Source organism: Rhea americana, unplaced genomic scaffold, assembly GCF_003343005.1.
Source record: "Rhea americana isolate MKP2758 unplaced genomic scaffold, rheAme1 scaffold_227, whole genome shotgun sequence".
NCBI classification, from domain to species: domain Eukaryota; kingdom Metazoa; phylum Chordata; class Aves; order Rheiformes; family Rheidae; genus Rhea; species Rhea americana.
The window spans coordinates 571910-585904 of record NW_028186343.1 but is presented as its reverse complement, the minus strand read 5'-3'; the positions used below and the strand labels follow the sequence as shown (position 1 = coordinate 585904).

The window sequence follows — 13995 nt, the reverse complement described above, 5'->3', positions numbered from 1 at the left end:
AAAAAAAAAAAAAAAAAAAAAAAAAGGATACATTGGGAAGTTTCGGGTTATTGGTTCAAGTAGCCATGCAGAAATACATACCTAGTGTCTGGAGCTTGAACCACCGCAAAATAAAGTCACTCTAAACCTCAACTTCAACAAGTTCTAGTTCAAGCCCTTCCTGAGATATTGTTACAGCTCTTAAGAGCAGCCATCAGTGTGCCCAGCAATTAAATACATCAAAAACCAACAATCCAAGAAAAAATAAAAATCCATGAAGTTCCTCCACTCCTTCCTTGCTAGCTGTTCTGAACTCTGCCTCTCTTCCGTTACAATAACGCTTTTTCCTGATGCGAACCCTGACCGTTTAGCAATACAGAAAAGCTCTGATAACCGCAGACTGGTTTCAGCGCAGTGACTCCAGGACAGGAATTCACGTCCGCAGCCGGACTCTCCTGGAGGCGTCCTTCAGCCTCCCACCCCCTCGGATGCATTCGGGGACCTGCTTTGAAGCAGAGTGCTTGAAGCACTAACTCCTGCCCACCCTCCACTGCACAGGTACCGGCACCTGCTTCTTCYGGGCACAGCTACATCCGTACTTACTTCAGAGAGCGCGGGAGTTTCTCCTCAGCATTATCTCTCCGGCTCGCCTCCCTCATGGAGCTTTTCAGTATAGTGCAGAATATCTGAGTGCTCGAGACACTGCCCACGAATACAGTATAAAGTCATCAACAGGAGTATAAAAATAATATCAATGTTAAGTCACAAGAGTGTCAGGGAGCTCTCAAGCCAATAATGGGGGATACCAAAGGAAACATTGCGAGACGATCAACCATCGCAACATTAAGACACTTCAGTAAGAGAGCAGTAGGATTTTTCAGCGAGGGGAACTGTCCCTAAGCTCCCAGCTCCACTGAGGGGAGACCGGCCGAGACTCATCCCTCGCTCTGGAGTGGAGGCTGTAACATGTAACAGGACCTTCCCTCTCCTACATCTTCCTGGTGCTGCTACTGGAGTTACATCTCCAGATCTCTTATAACATGCAATGCTACAGACTGTTGCAAGAATATAAAGGAATGTGCTAGGAGGTATTCAAGACTCTAAAAAGCAACCAAATTTGCACAACATTGCTTTTGGTTACCATGTTACAGTTTTGCTAAAGGCACTGAATAAAATAAAAACAAAACAAACAAACAAAAAACCCCAAACCCACAAGTGGGTTTTCAGCATCACAGCATCAACTTGAAGTTTCTGATAAGTTTTGATAGTAACCAGTATTCAAGCCTCACTCCCATAATTCTGAATATTTAGTCTGCTTTGGCCATCGATTTACTATTGTAAACTAAAAATAATTCATTTAGCAAACACAGAAACTGCGAGATCAGTTTGAATTAGAAACAAAGTGATGTMTATATCCTACGTATATATTCCCATAAATACAGTGCAGTTTGCCAGTACTGCAAAGGGAAAGGCTGATGGGTATGTATAATGCTCAAGTTGGGCTTCAGAGGAGCTGCCAGGAATTAAGCAAAAAATCAAAACCTAGAGAACGAAGCAGTCCCTGTGCAAAGACCACAGTGCAGGCTGCAGTGACAGTTCTGCATTCTCAAGGCTCTGTGTTCAAACATCGCGTGGGAATACAGAAAAGCAGAAAACAGCTCTCTTCAATATGCCCTGCTCCAAGTTCACCAAGCATGAGAGTTCCTGCATTTCCACGAAGCAGCACCCAGCTGTCACCCGAATCGCAAGAGTGTCAGGCCATGTAAACAAGCTCAAAATTGCACTCTTCTTCTCACTACTGTGTGATTGATTCAGGAAGGCCGCCAGGCCTGTAGCTCAGTGCTCCGCCTGGAACAGCACGGGGACTTTCTTGGTCCCTGTCGTCAGAGAAGAGCACAGGGCATAGCATTCAGGTCTGCCAAAGACACTTGTGCTGGAAAAAGCAGAACTGTTGCATGTGGGCAAGACAGCACGTGGTCCCCAGGCTCCCTGCCGCGGTGGGCCCACACTGCCTCTTTTGAAGATACCAAGGACTAAACGTTGTCGCCCACTTTCCCCCCACATCCAGACCTCTCCATCTGATCAAATACATGTGCACCATGCAATTTTGTTACGAACATTTGCATTTTGGTCTCATGACAACCAAAGGAGCACAGGTCTCCCAGGAAAGAAGAAACAGCAGACTATGGAGCACCCAAACAAGTYACATGAATTGCAGCCTACTGCACTCCTATGAAAACGTCCCTTAGGACAGAAGAAAAGGCTGAATAAAAGGTTCACCTTAAAAATTATGCAAGTGCCTGCTATCCCCAACTAACTGCTTATGCTAAAAGTACTAGCTTTCTGACACAGTCAGAAACAGCTCTTCAAGGCTCTCTGAGCAGTGTGCTGCTGTGAGCTTAGACAGRCTTGCCCCAGCAAGTCTGGAAGCCAAGGGCTCTTTTCAAGTAATATTCTGGATTTACCTAAARCATTCTCTTCTTTGTAGCCATCCACCCTGTACCAGAGGACATGAATGATTAATATTAAACTAGAGAAGCTGTGTATATCCCAAGGCTGAAGAATGTTCTCATCAGAACTACAATGTCAGTCAGATTTTTTTTTTCTCTTTGCAATTCAAATTTCATTCATCAGTCTTTTAGTCAGACCTTAAAATAAATAAATAAATAAMGCAAGAAACACACAGTAAGATGTGTTGCTCTTCACTGCAGTCATTGTAAAGTCCTGCAGGCTGCACATCTCCTGTGCCTTTAATGACAGCCAAGCACGGGGCTCGCTAGCAGCCACAATTAGGCTCAGACGGGAGTGCTGTAATAGGGGTTAACAGTAGGATGTTCTCTGCTGACTCTAATCCACAAATTCAAGCAAGTGATTAGCATAAATGGCAAAAACACACGCATTCATATACGATTATCTCAAAGACAGTGATAGGAAATTGCCAGACTGAGGCATTATTCTGTTGCCTTACAAGAGCGAAAAAGATTTCATCCCTATCAGACTCAGAGGTCCAGTGACAGACGGACTCAGGAGAAGGTGAAGCGAGAAGTATCCAAGTCACCAAGGAGGAAAGGGGAACTCTCACATTCAAGCATTTGACCTAGGAGGATTCAAGCATACAGGGCAGCCTGCGAGAGAGAGAGAGCAAGGCAGCGTGGAGCGGAAAGCAGAAGTCTTCCAACAACATTTGATTCACTTTCTCAGCATGTCACTTCTGAAACTTCACGTGGTAATGTCAGTGCTGATCATTATAAATAATCTTCAGGAACACAGCTAGGTTAGCAGGAAACAAAAGTGAAGATGGCTTAGAACTGAGACAGCTGGATGGTAACGGTCACAGAAGTGAGCTTTTCTGTGTCTTGGCTCATATTAAGCACCATAATCTAATCTCTTTTGGGAAGCTCTGAGCCCTGCCAGGCTGACAGGCCATTACTGCCTTCCTGGGCAAGATCACAGAGCGATGTGTAATTGCAGACTGCAGCAGATAGGGCTCTCTGTGTTTGCATGTTGCACCACCTTAGCGACAACAGACCAATCACATTTACTTTTTAGCAGCCTAGACAYGTTGGAAGCTCAACGCTCCAGGGGATAAGTTATTTTTCTTCAGAACAGATTATTCTAGGAAGCTCTTGGCCCACTTTAAAAGAACATACAGATGCTATAGGTAATTGAGATGTATTTTTTTACAATTATTCTGACAATCAGAGGCTGGGCCAGCCCCACCTGTGCTGYGGGCTCCAAGTGGGCATTCCTTACCAGCTTTGCAGCCAAAGCAGAGTAGCATTGCTGATAACATAATAGCTGGCACATATCCCATCAGAAAAGTAACTGCATTTCAGCATTGAGAGTAGAATATTCTCAAGTCCTTAAGAAGAAGTAAACAGACACAGCGAGCCAGGGCCGTGCAAAGTGTTTCTCCACACCTCAGGGAGAGATCAYGAACAGAGGAGCTGGGGAGTCCAAACATGTGAATTATTCACTGTTAAATAGTGACTGCAAAGTTGGTTTCTTAGGTTTCAGATAATGCTGTTTGAGCACAGCACTGTCCACTGCCGTTGGTACTTCCCTGCAGCCACAGGCCAATCTGCAAGTAATTTGGGGCTTTTGGATACTTCACTTTGGAGTGAGCAGTAAATTGTACAGAAGCACTGACTTCAGTATAGCTTCAAAAGARGTTGTTTTATTTTTAAAAATAGGAAGGTTGTGGTGGATTTATTCTCCCTGGGAAAGAAGCCCTTTCTCCCCAAAACGCACAAAGAACAACACAGGTTGGTGAAACAACCTGCAGATAAACTGCCCCTCTCTCCCCCAAAGGCAACGACTAGGCAAAGGCCCCGCAGTACCAACTGGTGCAATTCGGGAACATAAACCAACAGACTGCACGTTCCCAAGTCGCTCCTGCTCCAGGGCAGCACACTCCTCRCGTTCACGCAGCCACACGCAGCTCGGCTCCAGCTGCCACATTTGGGCAGAGCTTTCTCCGAAACAGAAAGAGATTCCAATTACATTTGCAATAATCTGATTACTGCATCAGCCATAATACGGTTAAGAAAGGGTCTGAGAGATACCATTTTGGCAGCTGGGAAGACGACAAAAGGAAGATAGGCTTTCGTTATTTTAGTAAGCAGGAAAGATTTGCAAACCACATCCAGATTTCGTGACAGCAGCACAGCACGCTGGTCCTGCACAGGACAGTTTTACTGTTTAAAATGCATGCAGTACAACTCAAAACACGTTTAGGGAAGTGAGGAGTTGTAAAGCTCTGCCTCGCAGCAGGAAGACAGACAGACATTCAATACTTACAATTTATGCTTACTTTCACATCATATGTAACTTAAAAATACAGTCAGAAAACCAATTCACCTTATTCCTAGTGGGCTGGCTAAAACCTACTTTGTAACTTAAGACGCTGAAAATCGTTGTTTTGGAAGTACTTCGTTGGCAGCTCAGGAAGAGCAGGATCAGGCCCTTATTGTTCTCTCCAGCTTAGCAGACCGGGCAGGACGAGGCAAAGGGGAGAGTGGAAGGACCTGCTAGGCCAGGTTCCTCTGGGGGGAAAGCAAGCGCCAGATAAGCTGCGCCTCCAATCCACGGTCTGATTTTCGTGAACGGCAATATGCTTCCCTAATTGAAATAGAGCAATTCTCCTCAAACAGCTTGCCAAGCCTCACCTCATTAACCTTTATGGACTGACCTCCAAAATTCCTTGAAGCTGAAATACTGGTCTCGCTTACCTCCCCGCTGTAACTGTTTATTGCTAACAGGTCAGGGAGCAAGGGAGGGCGTTATGGAGACAACTGCTAAATGTCCAAGAACCTGCAGGCAGGGACCGTTTCCAGGCTATTACTGGGCCCAAAGCCCTCACTGGCTTCTTTTCTGCCTCTTTGCTAACCCATCTTTCCGAGAGCCCACAAAGCCAAACCCGGACTATGAATGATCCTCCCTTCCCCCAACACTTCTTCTGAGGGCCTATATAGCGCTGCTCAGGATTCAGATAAGCACTTCCACACACACATTTGAAGGTCTACCAAATTCTAAGGTTAAACCCTATTCTTCCCCRTCCCAAGTCTGTCACTCAAGATGTCTACTCCTCATCCCACTCAACTGATTTTATTACCTTCACTCACACCTAAGCAAAGTTTTCTAGTGGCAGTGAGACAGCAATGGCAGAAGGCAGCAGCATTTCTGTGAGCAGTGAAACGCARCGCAAGCTGTCCAAAGGAGTGACCAAATGGATACTTAGCACTTTATTCAAATACSCAAACCAGAAGCACTTGGGGAAGGTGCTAGAGCAATTGATTCCACAGATTAGCAGCCACATCGACTCCCTGAAAGCCCCCAGATTTCTTGTCTCAGCATTAGCTTCAGGGAGCGCTGCTGCAAGACTCAGAAGGAAAAGCGTTGCAGGGTTGCACCTCAGGCGGTCTGCCCATGGGGGCATGGCAGCTGCAACAGTTACCTGCAGTCATACTAAACAGCCAAAGGCTTCAAGGTGAAAACCATACACTTGTGCAACTTCTTTGCTAGAGGCAGAAAGAACAGAGGAGACCAAAGCAGCTCCTCCCCTGAAGTAGTTCACTGTTTTACGGTCTATCACCTGCTTGCATATATAAGTAAACCACTTTATAAGACACGATCAGTGCATACACCGATCTAAAGACAAACTATCTTCTCCCCAGGTTTGCCTATTTCTCTGCACAGCAATTAAGTTTTCTCTCACAAACCCAATCCCTACATCATTTATAAAACCTTACCATGTTCACCCCATCCTCAGCTCTTCACTCCTTTGCTCACTATTGGTGCAGCAAAGGAAAAACAGCTGAGGAGCCTATAATCCAGAGAAGGAGGGCAGCACAAAAAAGTCCAGAGACAACAGGTTTTTCTACTCCCTCTTTCTCTTTTCCTTCAGCCACCTAGAAAGACGCCTCCGTCACAGAAGCAGCAGTGTGCTGGAACGGGCAGTCAGCCCACACGCGCTCACATCTCTCCCTGCCACTTTCTAAGGCAAGATCAAACCTGGTGCAGACAGCAACCTCTCTGTGCTTTTTTTTTTGTTTTTTTTTTTTTTTCTCTGAAACCCTTTGGACTGGCAACAGGGAAGCAGAATGGGTGCACAGGTGCATGCACATCTGTCAATTCAACTCCTTTGGCCACAAATCCGTTCTTTTGTGAGACAGCTACTGCACAGTTGCTTTTTCAGTACTTTGAACAGTCAGCAAGTATCACAGGAGCAGAGCCACAGCCTCAACCTACCTGCAGGTTTCCCACTCAAATCAAAGGCATTACAATCTTGYGTGGCATCCACTGCAATGTTTTCGGGCTCTGGCACCTGGCAGAGAGAACAGCATTCTAGCCTGCGGTTGCCACGGTGTGGATGCTGCATGGACATCCATGTGGCTCTGTTGCAACTTGGTACCAACCTTAAGTTCATATAACACTTCCAGACTCTAAGCACACACTGACATTACGGTTCATCTGCCCAACCGCAGGTCCCGCGCGAGACACCTTGTGCAAAGTAGGCTCACCTCTGCTGCCAGATAGACCAACTGAAAGAAGTTTCAAGTGTTGGGATGCCAAGCAGCTTCTGCTTAACTGACTTCTCCCAAACCTTCTGKTGCCAGAATTCATAATTCTAATAATAATAACTCATAATTCATAAGTCTAGTAAAGCTGCAGGAAAGCCAGCCCCATTTTGCCACTTCTTTGTTTTGGACCATGAAAACCAGCTTCATACAAACAGATCAGGTAGCATCAGCAACCTCCTGGGCTTTCCAGTATCARACAACTGCTCTCTGGGTTGATTTACTGTCTCCTTTCAAAAGCAGGTGCTTTATGATTGCAGAACCCAGGGGGGTGGAGYGGGAGGAATTCCATAATCTAAGGTGACCCTAAGAAAAACCTAAGCAAAAATAAAATCTATCTGCATATCATCTATCTATGTAGGGCCAGTGGTAAGGGTCAGTATCTGTTTGTGGAAGAAGAAAGGGAGGGGAAAAAAAATTAAAGGACTACAAAGTCTGCAGTCATTGGGGCCATAAAGCTGAAGCTTCATAGATGTCCTTAGACCTCAGCTGGRGAGAGAAAAGTCTTCTTCACACCCCCAGTCAAAGAAGAGGGGAGTGGTAGAACAAACAGCTAGATAATCTCAAAAGCCATTCAATAATCTCTGGAAAGCATGGAGAGGTGGGAGGGGGCATTTATACAGCATCTTGCCATCAGTATTCCCAGGAAATCTACTGACCTTTATAGAAAAGAAACATTAAAAAAAAAGTAAAATGAAGTAGACAAGTTTTAGAAACTCYAAACCTCACTCCTGATGCAGTGCAGTGTAAATCACAAACTAATGGCAGGACCCACAACCAACAGCTCCAGCAAGAGCAGCAGCTGAGCTGCACATGATGCAAGTTCTTACACTTCTGATTCTCAGAAGGAAGAATCAAAGTGGCCTGAAGTCTGCCTCAGCTGCTCAGAGCAAAATGTTTGTATCTAAAGAGCAGTGACAGCACTGGCATTGCCCCCCATGAGTCTCTTTTATACTGCTAGAGGACTGCAAGGCACCTTTCAAATTATGTCTTGTCAAATCCACATAAGACAGCGGGTAGAAGAAGTGCAGAACTAAGAAACTTGCCCAAGATCCCACAATATGCAGCTAACTCGGGACCAGAACCCCTCGAACTGCTACAGAACAGTGTCCTTCCATTGCCACACAGTCCACACTTTCCTGGGGTTTGAAAATGAAATAGTGTCAGAGCTGACCTTAAAAGTAGGGAAATTCAGGTGTCTAACTACCAGTTAGGCATTTAAGTATACAAAACTGAAGAATCCAGAGCTCTGAGCAAGAAGGCACTTTAAAACAGTATTCTGCTCAGCTGAGATAACAGGCAATTTGAGTTCCGCAGTCCGCAYGCATGGATAAATTCCAGTGTCTTTCCCTCTGTCCACATCCAATTCACTAAAAGCATAGAGAACATACTGCTCCAGAAAGCAGCATTCAGCACTCCCACACCTAGCAGAGACTAAAATAAGCACAGTTATTCCCCATGGAATTAAATAACACATATCTTTTAACTGATTGCTTTATATTCAGCAATATGGCTGGTGGTAGCTTTCTAGAGATACAGTAGAACTCTTTGAAGAACACTGTCAAGTCCTCTCAGGAGGATAGAGGTCACTATTCAGGCACAAAGATGCCCAAAAGGAAGCAGCTTTACAGGTAAATACCTATGCACATTGCAGATGGAGTTTCTATGTTCTTATGCAGATAGATACAATCATTTCATACACAGAGCTATGAGAGATCATGCCTTAGTTTTATGCAGCAAGCTGTAATGCCAAGCAACAACTTCAGTGTGCTCAATTAACAGCCTGTTACTTGCTTAAGAAAAAAAGAAAAAAGGACAGCTGAGGTCACTGGGAGGCCTCTCCACTGTGTAAAGGCACTACGCGACTCTCCCCTTGATTACGAGCAGAAAACACAATTGTCGGCTTCTSAAGTTCATATGTATGCAACAAATGATTACACAGAATTAAAAAWATATATATATATTTATTCTTACTCTCCCCAAACAACTGTAGTAAAAACATTCACGTTTATCATAGGCTTGATTTTCCCTAGTCCCATTACAGCAAATAGGTGTTATACAATTCATCCTAACAAAAMCAAACAAACAAACAAAATCTTTGCCCAGATGCCATTAAAAATATCTAACAGAAAATATGGTTGTTACCAAATCTCACCTCTCAAGTTTTCATATTGTGCCTTCCTTTTGGAAAAAGCTGAGATCCTACTACCTTGGTCTGATAACTCATCTGCAGAAATGCAGATTCAAATATTGGCTCAGATYCCATTCACTTGAGAGTTAGGTGACATCCTTCTATTCCTTTTTTTATAATGCAAAGTTAACAAATGATCTCTCAACTGTGAACTCAGGAAAGAATTTAGACAAAATACCAAGTGTTCCCTAGCCAAACTCAAGATGCGCTGGCATGGTGGATCCAGACAGGAAGTTCACATAGYGTCTGTCTACACCACGTTCAGCGTTATTATAAACAAAAGTCATGGAAAGCAAAGCCAACAAGGAGACAGAAATCTGACTGTACAAAGAAGCCAAACACTGTTGAACAAATCCCACTTGATGCTAATTAACATTAAGGCTGGACAGAACCTGCTGTGATTCCRACTTGCACTCTCTATTCAAGCACAACTTCAGGGAAGACTGGCAGAACTAGTGACTGAACCACAGGTGCAGGAAAGGCTGTCTRGAGCTGTGAGCTGCTTGCATATCATGTGGTGCTGGAGAACAGTCCTCATCAGAGCATGATAGTTGGGAACAGTAGCCAGCCAGCTAATCACAAAGTGAGCTCTCACCCCCTCTGTGTTTGTTTTATGAAAGAGAAGCTCTATCAACTGGTTTCAGATCAAACTTCTTCCTAAGCAGGCAAAAAAGATTCTTATCAAATGATGCTCATTAGGAATAAACCAGAAACATACTCTTCCTGAAGACATACGCCTTTTTGGTTAAGTAAAAAGTTGCCACCAGCTAATGTGCAAGACAGAAATGATTAGCCATCTGGCGAAGGTTCCTGCTAGGCTTGCTATGTTACCCCCTATGCTGAGGAAAGCAGAAGGGAGATCAGTCACGTTCTGTCCTTGTCTGCAGTCGCGTGGTCATCCTCAGACACTAAGCTTTCGACCAGAATCAGGAATTTTAACTGTTCTGAGCTTTCAGCAGTCTATTTTATTATCACTGGATCCCACAAAGCACCAACTAAATGAAATTACTTAAAATAAAATTGAACTACTGCTTGTCTGAAAGCTGAATTTATCCTAAAGCTACACCAACCTTTGTTATTTTTGCCCCTTTGTTTTCCTCTGCAAAACTGCAACTGCCAGGAGGCTTCTCAGTCATCTAAAGAGCATCAGTAAACAAGAGCAGAGACAGATGGCTGCAGCTCAGACTAAACCAGCACTAGACCCAGCCTCTCCCCTGCATTACTTCTGCTCCCCCTAAGATACACACATATGCATGAAACCAAACAAGAATACAGCAGTCCTGGATAGAAAACAGATATGTATACARTTGGATAAGGAAGAAGTACCATGAGGAGAGGGTAATGAGGTTTCACGTATGGTGACAATTCATTACAAATGTACAGCCTTCCACTAACACAACAATGAGAAATAAGGGGACGAGGGGGGGGGAGCAAACATTTCTTCCTCAGTTGCTGCTCACTCAAAATACTGCAGGTGGAAAAACAGCAGGGAAATGACAATCAGGAATCTCCTTCCAGCCAGCTTACTCTTCTGCAAGCTTGTGCATCAATCTGACACGACCGGGAAAGCAACACAATCTGACAGGCTTCTCTCTATGAGCCTCTCCAGGGCTCCGATTCACCTGCTACTTCAGGAACTAAATCATGTTGTCAAATATCAAGTTAATCCCTTATTAAAACTACAGATTCAAAGAGAAGAAAAAAAAATAAAAACCCCACAGATAACTCACAAACTTAGAACAACAGAAGCCTATCAAAACAATAAGTTTCTTCATTCCTGGAATTCAYTGCTTCTCCTTTACTGCAAAAAAGACTATTGGTGTTAGCAGGAAAAACTGTTCACGTTTTGCATGTTGCTAAATACACTCAGATGTCCACACACATTCAGTGACTCTATTTGAATCAACGCAGTTTATGGTTCCCCTCTTCCACCAACTCCAAATCTACTAGGATCACACACAAACATCTGCATGCCTGAATAGCTTATATAAGAATTGGTTCAAACGTGCCTCGCTCTTCCTAAAACAACAATTTTGACTCTGCTAAAACTAAATTAACAGCTCTCCCTCAGGGCTGCCTAATATTCTCAGTTCTTCCCTCCCTTAGTGATAGCAGAAAGCTGCAGGAACAGGACTGCACAATCATCACCTCTAATCATCTCTAATTGAAGGATGACACGAGACAGAAATTGAAGGATGACACGAGACAGAATGAGAAACTAGCACCCTAATTAATACAGGCAGGAAAAAACAAGATTAGGGGAGGAGCATCATGATAAAGCTCCAGCCAAACCCTCAGGTTTTGACATGCTACCACCTCTGGGGTAGAGCTTAGCTACTTCTCAGTAGGAGAATAAGAGGGAAAGATCTGGCATGCACAGTAGACAGCTCTGGCCCCCTTTTACCTCATACTCATGGAAACTTTTGAGAACTGATTTATGGGGGATTCAGTTGATCCCTTCAAAAAAAAAAAAAAATCCTGTGTCAACCACCCTGGGAATCAAATGCATGTTTCTAAGATGCAGTCTGAGATATATTTCTGCAGAAACTTCCTTGAACTGGACAACTACGAGATAAGCACAAGTTTCTCACATTAAACAGTTGCCCCCTTTGGGCAATTCACCCAGGATCACCTAGAAAGCCTCTCCTGTTAATTTCCATGATGCTATTTCCCACTCTATACATGAAAAATAAACAAAAAAAAYCTGCTTAAATAAGAGGTACGCACCTGTATCCCCATGGAAACAGCTGTCCTGGTGACATCTCCCAGAAGGCAAATCACCATCGTTTGGCCAGATCTGTCCTGTTTTTCGTACGCCCACAATAGTAGCCTCAGACACAATGACTTGCTGCTGCTGCCGGTGCCGTTTTTGAGACTGGGGGGTTGGTGGACTGCTACTGTCAAAGGATTGCTGGGAGTTCTGGGAGGGAGAACGGCTTTTATCCCGATACATGCGGTAAGTGGTGGGGCTAGGGGAGACATGGCTGGACTGCCCTGAAGAGAAGTCTTCCTCACTAGAGGTAAGGTTCTCATTGGAGCTACAATCAGGAGTATATCCTCCTCCAATATCTTCAAAACTCCTAGGGGAATAAGATCTCCTAGGCCAAGTGAGATGCTTTTCCTGATCAGATGTGCTCTGATTTCGCAGGATAGGTCCTTTCCCTTCTTCCCCCATCATTCCACCAACATAGATACTTTGATAGGGTTGAAAGTCCATGGGCTGCCAAGGCGGGCGGTTGCTGCCATTGGCATTAATCAGATTATCTTTAAGAAACCTGGGGTTCAGTTCAGCATCCTCATATTCTCCATCATAGCCAAAGCTGCTCTCCGAGGATCTTCCCCTGTAAGCAGGCCTCTGGAACTCACTAAAGCTGGGTACCATGTTAGAAGGGAGGGAGTGCAAGGACTTCTTGCGTTCCATTTGCATGGCTTGGCTACCAAGGGAGCTTATTTTATCAGAAACATCTTTATCATTGACCTTCACTAGACCCTTCTCATGATGATACTCCATGTTCACATAAAAGGGCTTTTCAACAACATCCTTGTTATCTCCAGAAGAATGTGAATTAACCTTTTTAATCCTCTCAAAATTGGACCTTAGGGCTGCCACACTCGTGGTGTTTCCTCTGTCCTTAGRAAGCAGTTCAAATGATCCCTCCTTCTCAGCAGATCCCACCAGCCTGCGGGAGGAAGCTGACCTGTGTTTTGAAGGAGATCCATCTGTGTCACAGCGACTCTCCCTATCTTCTGCAACTCTTTTCAGTTTCTCCTCAGCATAGTACTTACACCTGTCCTGCTCTCCCTCTCCGTGATGGGGGCTGTCCAGGGGCGACAGGTCTGACCCATCACTCTGGGTAGAGAGCTTCCGTAAGGAGGGTATCCTGGGTTTGAACTTTTCCTCCCCATGATGTGACTTGCTTTTTTCATATTCATCTTGGTCAGCAGACTGATGATGATGCAGGTCTTGGATCTGCTGCTCTGCACCCCCTTCAGGCAATTGAGAAACACGTTTAAAACCCCATCTCTGTCTATCGTAGCTTTTCTTCTCCTTTGCCAGAAGAGTCTGCAGGTAAATCATGCGGAACCTCTCCTTGTTAACCTCCATCTCCAGTCTCCGGATAGATGCTTTGCACATCTCTAGCTCCTGTTCAATGTCTCCTACAGATTTCAGCTCCATTTTGGGAGGCTCAGAGTCTGTAAATTGTGCTTTCCAAGCCTCCACAAACCCCACAGGGTCCACCATTTTGCATACGGGAGTAAGTAAGTAGGGAATAAGGGAAGCTGGAGAGAGAGAGGTGGAGAGAATAAACCAACCGGATCTCACATGTAGAAACACAAACAGCTCCGGCAGGATCAACTCAACGCGTCTCTTTCACGGTCCATGCAGGGAAACCGGGAGGTAAACGCCAGTCCTCGGCGCGCTCGCTCCTCCCCGGCTCCTCCAGCTCTTGCCGGCCCCCGATACTCGCTACTCGCCCCCCGGCATGACCGGTCCGTTGCTCGCGAACGCCCCGCTCCCCCCGCGGCGCTCGCAGGGCGCTTCGGCGGGGGCGCACAAAGGAGCGGGCCGGGCGCGGGGAGGGAAGGTGAATGCCGCCCACCCACCTCCTGCGCCGCCGTCCTGGGCGCGCTGCTCAGCGCCCGCCGCTCCGCGCTCCCCTCGCCAGCCCCCGCGCCGTGCTTGCTTTCTCTCTCTCCTCCTTCCCCCCTGCCCCTTTCCCTGTCTCCTCCTCCCGGCTATTGTGC

At 45.4% G+C, this 13995-nt stretch overlaps 1 protein-coding gene across 1 annotated transcript in view; it reads right to left on the bottom strand.

The window, feature by feature from the left end:
• Positions 1–13619, bottom strand: part of BCR (BCR activator of RhoGEF and GTPase) — a 106361-nt gene extending 92742 nt beyond the window's left edge. Inside the window, exon 1 of the mRNA XM_085305808.1 lies at positions 11977–13619. Coding sequence (XP_085161934.1) covers positions 11977–13492 — 1516 coding nt within the window. The 5' untranslated portion in view covers positions 13493–13619. The remainder of the gene's footprint in view (positions 1–11976) is intronic.
• Between the last annotated feature and the right edge of the window lie 376 nt (positions 13620–13995).